Source organism: Carassius gibelio, chromosome A24, assembly GCF_023724105.1.
Source record: "Carassius gibelio isolate Cgi1373 ecotype wild population from Czech Republic chromosome A24, carGib1.2-hapl.c, whole genome shotgun sequence".
Lineage (NCBI taxonomy): Eukaryota > Metazoa > Chordata > Actinopteri > Cypriniformes > Cyprinidae > Carassius > Carassius gibelio.
The window spans coordinates 7,095,738-7,110,349 of NC_068394.1; the positions used below are offsets into that span (position 1 = coordinate 7,095,738).

At 37.0% G+C, this 14,612-nt stretch overlaps 1 protein-coding gene and 1 non-coding gene across 12 annotated transcripts in view; one reads left to right on the top strand and one right to left on the bottom strand.

The window, feature by feature from the left end:
* LOC127946161 (connector enhancer of kinase suppressor of ras 2-like) overlaps positions 1-14,612 on the top strand; it is a 68,785-nt gene that overhangs the window by 34,184 nt on the left and 19,989 nt on the right. For 4 of the 11 annotated variants that reach the window (XM_052542500.1, XM_052542502.1, XM_052542504.1 and 1 more), the window contains exons 5-12: positions 257-298; positions 2,540-2,659; positions 3,488-3,547; positions 4,492-4,560; positions 8,863-9,009; positions 9,956-10,092; positions 10,930-11,123; positions 11,974-12,063. In XM_052542500.1, coding sequence (XP_052398460.1) covers positions 257-298; positions 2,540-2,659; positions 3,488-3,547; positions 4,492-4,560; positions 8,863-9,009; positions 9,956-10,092; positions 10,930-11,123; positions 11,974-12,063 — 859 coding nt within the window. The remainder of the gene's footprint in view (positions 1-256; positions 299-2,539; positions 2,660-3,487; positions 3,548-4,491; positions 4,561-8,862; positions 9,010-9,955; positions 10,093-10,929; positions 11,124-11,973; positions 12,064-14,612) is intronic. The other 7 variants (XM_052542501.1, XM_052542503.1, XM_052542506.1 and 4 more) reach the window with 2 other exon arrangements.
* Positions 14,467-14,540, bottom strand: trnat-agu (transfer RNA threonine (anticodon AGU)). Its single transcript has one exon. It is a non-coding gene; the product is annotated as a tRNA-Thr (tRNA).

Genomic DNA, 14,612 nt, shown 5'->3' on the forward strand with positions numbered 1-14,612 from the left:
GAAATGTCTCCATCAGAGCCTGAATGTTAAATTGAGCCCGAGGCTCTCCTCTGTTCAACCTTCCTATATTAGATCAGCATCTGAGAGAGAGAGACATTTCTGAACACAGTGACCCAGCTGTTTGGTAGATTATCTCATCTGCAGAGATACTTAGCTCAGTAAATGTTTTCTCAAGCGCTCTGTGTGAGTGAGTGTGTACAGGAGAGGCCTAAACTGTTTAAAATGACAGTAATATCTTACTCTTTCCTCTTCGCAGGACTGCACCGTCTATGAAACTGAAAATAAGATCCTCCATGTGGTAAGTGTTTCTCTTCTAGTTTACGCTGCAATATGAGGCTGATAATGAGCTCTAATGTTTCTCCTCGGAGCTCTGCCCTCATTTCTTCATTTACAGGAAATACCGTGAGGATGCTCATACACATACTCTCTCTCTGCCTGTTGTTATTTCTCTGTGATAGACATCATTTTAACTCCTGACTGATTTTATGACCACACAGTGATGTGAATAGACATTTTAAATGTTCATTTCAATGAACCATTTAATAAATTGATTGTTGTGAGTCATTATTCAGTAGTGCCTGCATTTTTGCCCCCAAAATAGATTTTTTTTGTAGTAAAAATAAATATGATATGAGATTGCACTATATCACTGTTACAAGTTAGTTGTAAATGAATGTTTCTGTTGTAAGTGCTGTTCAATCTAATATTTTAAAAATGTTATTCATTTGTAGGGATGGGTATTGTTATGGTTTTAATGATATTACTACTCTTACTGATATTACTTATCAATCTGGTACTTTAACAGTATTCTTATCAGTATTTTTTGTTCACACACACACACACACACACACACGCACACGCACACAAACACACACACACACACACACACATATATATAATGAAACAAATTAAAAGCTGAATTATCATTGCTTCATATTCTGAATATAACATAATATAAAACATTGATTTGTAAATGCATTAGTGTGTAGGCATTTTAAGTGTTTTATATACATAAGATAAGATATAATAAATAAAAAAAATGTCTCATCATCTCAGTGTTTTACATTTGTTGCCGTAAAATCCTCAGGGAACCATTTTGTGAACATGTATTTACTAGTTTAAGCCCTGAGGTCAAGTTCCCTTTGCAGTCACAGCAGACCCACAGCTAGGCTCTTTGTGAGATTCCCGTCTCATACACACTAGCACACAGCGGTGTGTGTGGCAGGTCCTGTTGTCGCCACAGACTGCTGGGCTGGGCACAGCTGTCGTTCTCACTGAGTCCCACAGCTATAAATACCTACACACTGCGCCTGCTAGCAGCATATTTCATTCCCCAGCACCACCCCACCTTAGCTACTGACTGTAGGAGGAGAAACAAACACACCGATGACACCAGATGAAAGCAGAAGCAGAGAGAAAGATGACACCATAAAACAATGTCAATTAAAGTGCTACAGAACCCTAAAAAGCAAATACAAATTGCAATTTAACTGCAGTCATGCTAAGCCGAGGGAGTAATTAAAGCAAAAGGAGCCACTACCAAGTATTGAGTACATGTAAAGTAAATGAACATACTTTCATGATGGCCAACAATTAACTAAAAAAACATTTTATTGGTCTTATGAAGTTTTCTAATTTGTTGATATTAATTAGTGGGTTTTTGTTAAATGTGAGCCAGAATCATCACAATTGAAAAAACCAAAGACTTAAATTATTTCAGTCTGTGTGAATATTTAATACACGAGTTTCACAATTTGAGTTGAATTACTGAAATAAATGAATTTTTCCTGACATTCTAATTTATTGAGATGCACCTGTATGTGTTGTAGTTTTCTTAGCACTGTTGGTTTCTTGCTTATTATTTTTGAAAAGTTTCTTGAATGCCTCAGTGTTATAAGTTTATAGTCAGTAACTTTATAGTCGTGCCAGTAAAAAGCTTGCTGAGAGTAAAGTGGAGACCAGAGGAATGGTGTAGTGGTTAACAGGAAATTAAACATCGATTCCCAGCTCCTTCACCTTGAGTGAACTACACAATATCCTAGAGAGGAAAATCTGATCATAATCGCTGAGAGTTTGATATAACGCTGTTGAGATGATGAACGAAAAAGGGTGAGTATAGGGGAGTATAGGGAAGACTGACGAGCACATGAAAAAAAAAGAAGATATAATTTGAAAATGAACTCTTTTGAAAACTTTATGCCACCCAACTTCATGTCAGTTAATACAGCACATTTTCCAAACCAAATCATCACCATAGTCATACCTGACCAACCCATAGCTTTAGTCTTTTTAGGCATAAGAAAGTTCTTCCCAATGGAAATGGCTTCAGAACTGCACCTACTTACTAAAACTGTGCCCCACAAAAGTTGAATATTGACTTCAGTTAAAGATGCATTCTGTGGTCATGGGACATTAAACCTGAATTTGATCGTATCTATGAGGCTGAGTTAATAAATGAATAATTGTTTGCACAGTGCAGCATATCCATACAGAAAAGAATTTATATTCTCTCTGTCTCTCTTTTTTCCCCTCTCACTAGTGTAAGACATTGTCTGGGGTATGTGACCACATCATCTCACTGTCATCAGACCCACTGGTCTCCCAGTCGGCACATCTGGGGGTGGTTCAACTGGCTAATATCAAACCTTCAGAGGGTCTGGTAAGATCATACACAATAACTACTGTACTATTGACCATTGAGCTAATTACGAATCAATTTATATGATAATTTATTAACTTTACAGATAATTATTTAATATTTAAAATAACATGTATATATATATATTTTTCGTTTCAAAAGGTTGGGGTCAGTAATATTTATTATTAATAAATTAATATTTTTGTAAAGCAGGGATGCATTAAATTGCTCAAAAGGGACAGTTAAGACATAATTTTACAAAATATTTATATTTCAAATGTAGTTGTTTTTTTTTTACTTTCTATTATGTATAATGTTTTCCACAAACATTTTGTATGTGTTTTGTTGATAAGTAATGTTTCTTGAGAAGCAAATCAACATATTAGAATGATTTCTGAAGAACCATATGACACTGAAGCCTGGAGTAATTGCTCCTGAAAATTCAACTTGCCATCAAAAAATAAATAAGTAAAAAAAAAATGTTTAAAAAAAGAGAAATAATAATAACCCCAAACTTTTGAATGGTTATGTAATGATTATCTTTTGTTTGCTTGATTTTAGCTTAACTAATTGTAATTAGAAGCAGCTTGTGTATCTTGCCTTACAGTTTTAGAGTCACTTCCCGAACACTGATCTTTGTTCTAATGAGTGAATGTGTGTATGCATGCTTGCTTGTGTTAAAAATAAATCTCTTTTATTAAAAGTAATATAACTTCTCTATATACACATTAATAGACTAAAATCATTTTGAAGTGTTTTTCAATGTGTGCATGACACAGAAAGAGGAAGAGATGAGGAGATTATTCATTAGAGTCTATTAATTTCTTCCTGTGTCTTTTATATCTTAAGGGAATGTACATCAAATCCACATATGATGGTCTTCACGTTATCACAGGAACCACCGAAGGGGTAAGAGCCAGTCAGTGGTAATGTGTGCGCTCTAATTCATGTGATTTTTGTAATGTTCTGTTTGCAGCAGATAAAAGTAAATCTCAGCAACTGATTGTACGGCTGTTACTGCACATGCTCAAATTAAAGAGCAAGAGAGAGAGAGAAAGAGAGAGCTATACAGACAGGACTGCTCTAAATAAAGATCCATGATCTAAATAAAATATTGAAATAGAAATATTTATAATATTGTAAATGTCCATACTGTCCCTTATCAATTTAAAGTGTAACTGCTGAAAAAAAAGTTTTTCCTCCAGACTTTTAAGTAAAGGACAGAGTATCTGCCACAGTGTATAGATGAAGAAGACTCGATGAAGATGAATATATTCCCACACAAAGTTTAATCACAATAATCCACACAAGAGATAATCCAAAAGGGCAGGGAAACACACATGAATGCAAACGTGACCAGACAAGGACTGAACAGAACAGGGAGAACTTATACAAGAACTAAACGAGGGAACTAATGAGATAATAAATGAACACAGGTGAACTGATTGAACTAATCAAAGGAAGACAGAAACTAGATCAAAACCGGGAAACAAGAGGAAAGACAACAAACAAACAAAAAAAAAAGTCCATGATCGTGACAATACCATGGTTTCCACAAAAATATTAAGCGCACAAATGTTTGTAGCATTGGTGATTGGTGAATATTAGCTTTATAACTACATGATTGAACCACATTTTTAAATATATTGAAATAGAAAACAGTTATGTTAAAATTGTAATAAAATTTCATAATATACATAGAATGCAATGTAAATTGGTTTGGATAAAAACATCTACAAAATTCTTAGATTTTAATGTAAATTAAATACTTCAACTGCTTTGTCATTTGACATCTATTTTTCTCTCTGTTTTTCTGTCTTTCTATATTTCTCCTTTTTTTGTCTCTTTCTTAGTCTCCAGCAGATCGCTGTAAAAAGATCCACGCAGGTGATGAGGTCATCCAGGTGAACCATCAGACAGTGGTGAGTGTCAGTCTCTCTTAGTCACTCAATTCATCTGGCTCATTTATTCTTCTGTTTTATCATCCATCCATCAGTTTTTTTTATTTATATATGTAAGTCTCACTTGGCATTCAACAGCAGTTGCCCCTTTCCTGCCTGCTTGTGTATGGAATTATGGAACTGAAAATGAGATGCATTTGAATTTAAGGACTTTAATGTGTCCTTGTTAAAGCACTAAGAGGTTTCAAACATATTGCTAGATGTTTTTATGACTAGGGCAGCTATATTCCAATTTGACTTAATTCAGAGAGCTGCTTTAATGTGTTACTCTTTAAACTGCCTTTCTGAGTGAGAGTGGAGAGTGTTTAAAGGGCATAAGAGGCTGTACATGTAATGAAGGGCAGTGGAGTTTGTTTTTAAGGATGGTTGTATTTGAGAGATTTTTTGCGTGCATATGGAGTGAGTCAATAGGTACTCCAGTGATCTTACCCTGTGGAGTTCCCTTCAAATAATTGACAAAGAACCTTTTCTGCATACGTCTGTGTACAAGTAATTGCACATGGAGTTCAGCTTCTGAAATCAATTCTGTTTGAAATTACTTCCTTAGTGTTAGATGTGCATAAGGTGCTGAATGATTTTTTGAATATTTTAATTTTATTCTCAAGTGGTGGCATGTTTGATGAAATTAAAGCAAAAGCAGAAAGCTAAATGTTCCCTTGTCATCATCCCTTATCACAATGTCTTCTGATGTTTTTCTTCAGTTCTTCAGATTTAAGATGCTTTTTACCTCAAGGCACCAGAATTCAACTTCTACATCAGTTTTTCTTGCTTGTCTTAAGTCATCTTGTCGCTGTGGTTAGGGATGCTGAGCTTTTTTTTTGTGATGAAAAATCAGCAGCACTAAGACTTCATTAATCCTCATGTAATTAGATTGTTGTCACCTTCATAATTGGGTAAAAGCGCCTTTAATGTGTGATAAGAGATATGAATTCGGCTTGTAGCGAAAAACACACAAACAAACAAGTACCGTAACAATGAGCGGTTCAGGAACAACCTCAGCAGACATTAAAGAATGGTGCATTGTGGGAGCTGCTCTATATGTAACCTCTGTGATTAGTCCCCATTCACTATAGGATCAAGGCCGACTATCCAGCCCATCTCAGTGTGTGTGTGTGTGTGTGTGTGTGTGTGTTTGTAGTTGTGTATTGTGGTTGTTTCTGTCTGTGAAGGACAGTCTTATCTGAATGTGTGGGTCAACTAAGTGTCCCCAAAAGGATAATAAAGTATAGTAAAACCTCAAACCAGCTACATTTTGGGGACCAGCAAACAGAACACTGCTTAATAAATATAATAAATTATCTCTTAATGACAGTCTAAAAATGCATAAATATTTATTTGAGGGTTAGGTTAGGGGAAATAAATTATCATTAGCTCAGTTTAAGTATGGAAATCAATCAAAAGTTCCCACTATCATAAAAGAACAAATGTTTGTGTGTGTGAGTGTGTACTGCTTAATTTCACCTCTTAGATTTAGAGATGAGCAGCATATTAAAATGAAACATTTATCTTTTCATATACTGACACTGTAGATAGTTTTGGGTTAATATAGTGTTTTTTTTCCTGCTCTAAAATCTGATTGACAGCACATTAATATTTAATTAATTATATATATAATTAACTAACCAGCAGTTGAAATAATTATTTATTGTGATGATCCATAAATATTTATTTAACATTGGTATCCTTTATCACAGAGTTTTAAACTTTTTGATGCCACAGATCCCCAAATATTATGAGCCCATTCCTAAAATATTATGGCAGCTATATATTTTCATGTGTTAAAGACCTATTATATTATATTATATTATATTATATTATATTATATTATATTATATTATATTATATTATATTATATTATATTATATTATATTATATTATATTATGTTTAATCATGTTGCTATTGTTCTTATAAGCCACTTGAGTCAGTGATGATGTACAATGATTTTTACCATGGGTAAGTGGTGTTGTATCATCTAATAGTACATCTTAACCAGCTGAAAATCACTGAAATGCTGTGAATTATTGTAGTTTAATAATTAATCTAATGTAAACATCTTTAAAAATGTAGAGTTTGCATACACAGTAGTGTGTCACATTATTTTAGAATTATATTTAAACAGTTGCCTCCAGCTATGAGTTTCACTTGCCGGCTCAGTAAGCATTTTTATAGCAGCGTAACAGAAATATTTCAACAATAAAAAATATGTAGTCAGTCAGTGTGTAGACTTTTTCTTCTTCTTTCGGCTTTTCCCTTCAGGGGTCGCCACAGCGAATCATCTCTCTCCACCTATCCCTATCTTCTGCATCCTCAACACTTGGACCCACTAGCTTCATATCCTCTTTAATTTCATCTATATACCTCCTCTTTGGCCTTCCTCTTTCCCTCCTGCCTGGCAGCTCCATTTCCTACATTCTCCTACCAATATACTCACTCTCCCTCCTCTGAACATGTCAAAACCATCTCAATCTGGCCTCCCTAACTTTGTCCCCCAAACGTCCAACATGAGCTGTCCCTCAATGTACTCGTTCCTAATCCTGTCCAATCTTATCTCTCCCAAAGAGAACCTCAACATTTTCAGCTGTGCTACTTCTAGCTCTGATTCCTGTCTCTTTCTCAGTGACACTGTCTCTAAACCATACAGCATGGCTGGTCTCACCTTCCCCTTGTTTCTCACTGATATTTTCCTATCACACAGAACTCCCGACACCTTTCTGCACCCATTCCAACCTGCCTGCACCCACTCCTTTACCTCTTTCGCACACTCTCCATTACTCTGGACTGTTGACCCCAAGTACTTAATCTCCTGTACCTTCTTCACCTCTTCACCCTGTAACCTTACTGTTCCACTTCCCTCCTTTTCATTCACACACATGTACTCAGTCTTACTACGACTGACTTTCTTTCCTCTTCTCTCCAGCGCAAACCTCCACCTCTCCAGGTTTTCCTCCACATGCTCCCTGCTCTCACTACAGATCACAATGTCATCTGCAAACATCATTGTCCAAGGAAACTCCTGTCTGACCTCCTCTGACAACTGGTCCATCACTATAGCAAAAAGGAAGGGGCTAAGAGCCGATCTCTGATGCAGTCCCACCTCAACTTTGAACTCCTCTGTCTGACCTACAGCACACCTCATCACCGTCCTGCTCCTCTCATATATGTCCTGCACCACTCTGACATACTTCTCTGCTACTCCTGACTTCCTCATACAGTACCACAGCTCTTCTCTTGGCACCCTGTCATACGCTTTCTCCAAGTCTACAAACACACAGTGCACTCACAACATTCCTCCTTTTTTTTCAGCTTCCACCACTTGGTTTTCTTCTCTATCTTTGACCTCTTTGTCTTACAGACCAAAAAAGTCATCCTTCACACCACCATCCTATGCTGTCTGGCCACACTCTCTCCAACTACTTTACAGACATCTTCATAAGATGTAGTCTACCTGTGTTCTCCTACCTCCACCCTTTTAAGTCACTCTATGCTCCTCCCCCTTCTGAAAATATGTTAACCACAGCAATGTCTATTCTCTTAGCAAAGTCCACTACTCTGTCCTTCAAGATTCCTTTCCTTAACTCCAAACTTGCCCATCACCTCCTCATCACCTCTGTTCCCCCACCAACATGTCCATTAAAATCCGCCCCTATATCCACTCTCTCACCCATGGAAATACTCTCCATCACTTCATCTAATTCACTCCAGAATCTCTCTTTCTCCTCTAACTCACAACCTACCTGTGGGGCATAACCACTAACAACATTCAACATCACCCCTTCAATCTCAAACTTCAGACTCATGATCCTGTCTGACACTCTCTACACCTCCAGGACATTATATATATATATAATTTTTATTTTTCCTGAATTATCTACAAAAATATAAAAAAATTCCCACACTGTGCATTTGGTTCATTTTTCATGCTTCAGAATTCATGATTATGCATAATAAAACCCAATGCTCAAATATTGACTTAAACATTGAATGTCAAATTCTTCCGTAGACTTTAATGTGGAATTATTTGAAAGATTAGCAAACATCACGCCTCATTAGTGTACACACATTTCACATAGTAAACTTAACCAACATGATGAGCTATTTGTCAGGAAATGTATGTGTGTGATACACAGTTGCAGTATATTCTCTCAATATTCACAGAATATAGAGAGATGAATGTAAGCCTTTCCTAGCTTCTTGTCAGTTGATGTCTCTGTGTGGCGTTCTTGTCGAGTCTGTGTATGTTGACCTTGTATTTGTTGCTGTAGGTGGGCTGGCAGTTGAAAAACTTGGTAAACTCTCTGCGCGGGGATCCTGCCGGTGTGACATTGACCTTGAAAAAGCGTCCCCAGAGCACTCTCACCTCTGCCCCAGCCCTACTAAAGAACATGAGATGGAAGCCCCTGGCCCTGCAGGTAGGATTCAGATCGCCCTGTCCCAAAAGCTTCATCATTTTGGGCTGCACTTTTCCCCTTTATCTGCCACCTGCTCCCGGGCCTCATCCTAGATAGTGAACTGACACTTTGACTCCATTTCCCATGATGCACCTGCCTGCTTACATGTCGCTTTGCATTCAAACGTCAAACATCCTACTTCTGACTGAAACTTTGTAACAAAACTTTAGAAATCAGTTTGTTATGTGTAAATAACAGGACTGTTGGATATCTGAGTTAACTTTGTTGTCTTTCGGTGCTTTTTAAGTCTTTGCATTAACATCACTAACCTGCCTTAAAAGTGTTGTGGAAAGTGTTTGTTTCTGCGCCAGAGAGAGCAGATTAGCTTTAATCGGCTTTTGGTGAAGGATTAAATGTTGGTTCTAGACTTGTGACTCTAGGCTAAACTTTTAGCCATTTTCCCCAAACAGCCATCTGTGTATGTCTCTATCTTGGCGGCTGTTATCTTATATGCTCATTTCACTGATTATATGCATGTGCCTCTTTGTGCATGTCATGTCTGTACATCCAACTGTGCAGTCTGTGTCACAACCCCTGTTTCCAGGCATTCAGCTCACTGGAGACACTAATCACATGTCTGTCTGAAACCATTGTGTTCTCTGGAGATGTTGCAAATGTTTCCATAGACTCCCACTCATTATGTCAAAGCATCCTCACCCAGAGAGCCCAGTGCACTGTTTACTGCAGACAGCACTGCAGAGGGACTGTGCCGCCGTCTTACTGCTCAGGGACCTATTAATTTCTAACCCTTGCCCTTGTGACTGTCTACAGATATCAGTGCCTGGGTCACGTCCTGGATCAGAGCTCCATTATTACATTTGGTTGTGCTCGCAGACATTTTACCAGTAGTTTGAGCTCATAGTAGATGTGAACTTTGATATTTAATTTACTGATCTTGTCTGCCCAGCAGCCAGTCATTCCCAGGAGTCCGACCAGCAGCTCGGCCACGCCCACAAGCACCATCAGCACACCCTCCAAGCGTGATAGCTCCGCCCTCCAAGACCTGTATATCCCGCCCCCTCCATCCGAGCCGTACACACCCAGGTAAACTCATCCAGTAAAGGCTTCTTTTATACTTCAGCTGCTATGTTTCTTGAAGTTCACTTAGTCATCTTAGTCATCTTAGTCATCTTAGTCATCTTAGTCATCTTAGTCAATATTACATCAAAAACTAAATTTTGAAAAATTATCTGTTTTTGCAACATTATTTTCATATATGAGTTTTAATTGATCTATGTGTCGAACAATACTCAATTTAATTATACAGTTTTGCATTTAGATTACCATTATCTATTGCTCACTTAAAGTTAATCTTTAAAAAAACAATAATATTTTAATGAAGCTGTTAAATGTCAGTTCTAGCAAATCTCAATGCGAATTGGCATTTTTCATACTGCAAAATGTTGTGATGCCTAAATCCACTTGTAAAATGGTTGATTTTTTTTTTTTTTTTTTTTTTTTCTAGACAAAATATAATAGAATTTCTATTTTCCTTTGTTGCCATAGTATGTGTGACATTTGATCTACTCTACTGCTCAAGGACACATTCAATTTATCAAAAGTGACAGTAAAAGATGTTATAAAAGGTTTCTGTTTTAAATAAATGCTGTTTATTTATTATTATTATTATTTATTTATTATTTTTTTACTTTTTCATCAAAACTATTCCACAAAAATATTAAGCAGCACAACTGTTTTTGACATTTATAATAATGAGAAATGTTTTTTTTTTTTTTGGAGCACCAAATGAGGATATTAGTAAAATTTCTTAAGGCTCATGTAACAATGAAGACTGGCTGCTGAAAATTTAGCTTAGTCATCACAGGAAAAATTACATTTGAAAATATATTAATATAGAAAACATTTTAAATATGGTTTTAGAGATGAGAAAGGCATTGTCCCGGGGGATGTTGGGGTACCAATCGCAAAAGGGTCAGAATCACCGAACTCATTCCTGGATCAAGAGTATAGACGACGATTTCCTCTCGTGGAAGAAGAGGCCGTCCTGTACTGCTACGAGTATGAACCCAACCACGGACCTACAACGTCCCGCCGAGACAGCACACCTACTTACGGTACACTAGCACACACAGGATCAAAATGTTTTGTCTGTGAAGACAGTTTAGTACAAGCTTAGATGGTACATCAGGGTTATTCACTCTTTTAGCATGGGAAATTTGTTTCTGCCTTTCTGCTTTTGTTATTTTTTGCTAGCTTTTACAGCAGATGCCCGAGAGACTGAATATTGACCTAGCAACTAATTCAAGGCACAGACCAAACTTCAGTGAACATCTGCTGATTATAAAACAGCACGTAACGACCAAAAAACACGATGCACCCCAATTATGTTGCATAACTAAGTTGAGTTATTAAGTAAGCTGTTAATAAGATATTGTTTTTAGATCCAGCTAAAGAAATGGAATGGGAAGCTTCTGCTAGTCTAAATATGTTCTGTAAAGTATGCTACATGTTTAGCAATGCTGCGTGTGGTTGTATGTTCTTTGAGGTTTATAAAGTGAGCATGTCTATAACAAGTTTCCTGCATAGTGGAGTCGGCTTCAGATTTTCTGTAATTAAACTCCAGGGAGCTGGGCTGCACTTTGTGTGTGTGTGTGGCATTATATCCAGAATCAGAGAACTCAGCTCTAGTCGTTAAATGCCAGCGTGAGCCACTGCAGTGGCACAGAATTGCTGACACACTCCATGCCCGCTGCTTCCCTAGAAAACGAGAGGACACATTAACTCTGACAGTTTGTCTTACACAAACACACACTTGAACAGACTTACCTTGGCATCTGTGAAGAAAATGGATTGTGAACTGTCATTTTACTTCAATCTTTCTTTTTCCTGTCTTTCCACACATACACACACACACACACACACAGGAAGTGATGTGTTTGTATATGTGCATGTTTGTGCTTTCAGGTCATCTGAGGCCTATCTCTATGCCTGCAGAGTATAACTGGGTTCCTGACTACGAGGACCCAGCTAGAATGAAGAGAGAAGGTCGGAGAGGTCAGTTTGTGTCAGTCACAGTAAATGCACATGGTTATTCTCTTGTTTTTATCCATTCTTCTTCTTTTCACTCTGCAAAGGTATTATGAAAATCTTAGGTGTTCTGTTTTTCTGTAGGTATAAAACAGAATCTTTACACAATTTTGGGGTTAAATAATATATTATTAGTAATTATAGTATTATATAAACTATTTTAATGAAAACTCAATATAAAATGAACTATTTTATATAGTTTGACACTATAGCTGCAACCTAAAATGATCATACGTACTGTATAAATCATTGTATATAATATAATTTATAACATAGTGTTATATATATAATATAATATGATAAAATTAAAATTAAATTTACATTTAGCAGACGTTTTTATCCAAAGCGACTGAAAGTGCATTCAGGGTATCAATTTTTACATATCATGTGTTCGCGGGGAATCAAACCCCCAACCTTGCGCTTGACAGCACGGTCCTCTACCAATTGAGCTACAGGAACACACACAAAAAAAAAACTATAAATACCATAAAATAGTTTTAGATAGCATGTCCTACTGCAGGGAACTGCTAAAACCCCTTGAATGTATATTTCAGCATCTCTTTCTTCATTGTAACTATCAGAATTTATTGAACTGTAAAAAGTAGACTGATATTAAATCAGTTTCAGATGAGCAAAAAAAGCTGTTTTACTGCAACATTGTTACATTGCTTTTATGCAACAATTCTAAAGTTAAGAATTTAAAGTAGAGTAATTGACATTTCATCATTATGCTTCCCCCTCTGCATGGCTTTTTTTTTTTTTTAGGATATATGATGAATTACACAAAATAAACATGAACATTCATGTCTATTTTATTTAAGGTAAAAATAGAATAGCATAAATAATGCAATTTATAAATATTAACAAAATTATTATTATTACTTAAGTAAATAGGGTCCATTTTAATATATATATATATAATATAATATATATATTATTTATCCAGACTATCTTTATCTAATATCTTTAGAATGCATCTTCGTTCACCATCTGTTGATCTTTCTTCAAATCTTTGCTCTCACTCTGTCTGGATTTCCCATTGTTCTTTCTCTCTGCTGCTTTATTACATTGTCATGGCTTTTATTCAGGAGTGAAGTTTAGCTATGCTCTTTTCCATGGATCTAATTCTCCTCGCTGCACGGTGGCTCTGAAGTGTGCTGGGCATTACTGATTACTTCCTGTGGCTGCACTGCATGCAGTGGCAGGATAACAGTGGCAGTTTCTGAGTACCAACACCGAGCCAGTGTGTGATGGGCCCAAGACACTCTCAATTGGCTGCTGGTTAGGAAATACAGTCCAGAACTCTCGACAGAAAACACAGATAATATCAATGAAGCTCTTTCATCAACATTTTACGGATTGTATTTTTAAATTATAAGCTCAGGGTTAAAGTTTGACTGGTTAGTCTTCGTCACGTCCTTATCACCATCTTCATTGAGGCTGAGGGGGCAGCATCTTTTGTTTTGACTCACTCGTGTCGTGTCTTACTGCTTTCCCACGCTAACGTGTTTGTTTTCTTTCGATGGTCTCCTCCAGAACTTGCAGTTGCCCAAACCCCTCTCTTCTCTCTTCTTTGTGGCACTTGTGAGTCTGTAAATGTGTTTTTGAGCGAGGGGGTGGATTATCACCTGGCTGTGTCTCCTGGCTGCTATATGATTCTGTTAAGCTGCTGTGTTTATCCGCATTGTGCGGAGTATGGCACCTTGATATCTCTCTTATTTCCTCGCTTTCTGCAGCTCCTTTTTTCCCCGTAAAAAGCTGGGGAGAAAATGCTGGTGGTGAGGCTGCCAGATGGTGTTTAACTGAGAGTAAGAAAGATAGTAAAAGAAGAAAGAGGCACTCAAAGGAGAGTGATGTTGGACAAAGATTGTGATGTGAGAGTAAAGAGAGGGTTCAAAAAGGATAAAGATGTATTAAAGTCACCCACAACTTGACAAATCTTGGTAATTTGTCATATATCCTCTGTAATGTTGGCAATCCATTATTATCCATTATATAATCCAATATATTTTGTTTAATTTTGCAGCCCTACATAAAGGTACATTGTTACTGTTGGATCATCCAGACTGACATTTTAGATTAATCCACTTCTTGTCCAATTTAATGAGTTTTTTACTGTTTCATTCACTTTAGAAGTTAAACAAGAATTTATAATGACTCTGCAAGGCTTTGTAACCTGCCTGGATGAAAGTGACATTCAGCCAAGTATGGTGACCAATACTCAGAATTTGTGTTCTGCTCAAGGGAACCTAAGTCCTGGTATTACCAGCCCAAGACTCAAACCCACAACCCTAGGGTTAGGAGTTAAACTCTCTAACCACAACTTCCCGACAAACCACACAGCCCAAGGCGACGCTTGATCACCAGCAAAGGCACCACTGGGATTCGAACCCAGGATCTCCTGTTTACTAGACAGGCGCTTTATCCAACTAAGCCACGGCACCAACCTGAACGCATGCAATTTAAAATCTGCCAGCTCTTCAATTTTTCCATCAGCGTGAGGGAAACCGAGCTGT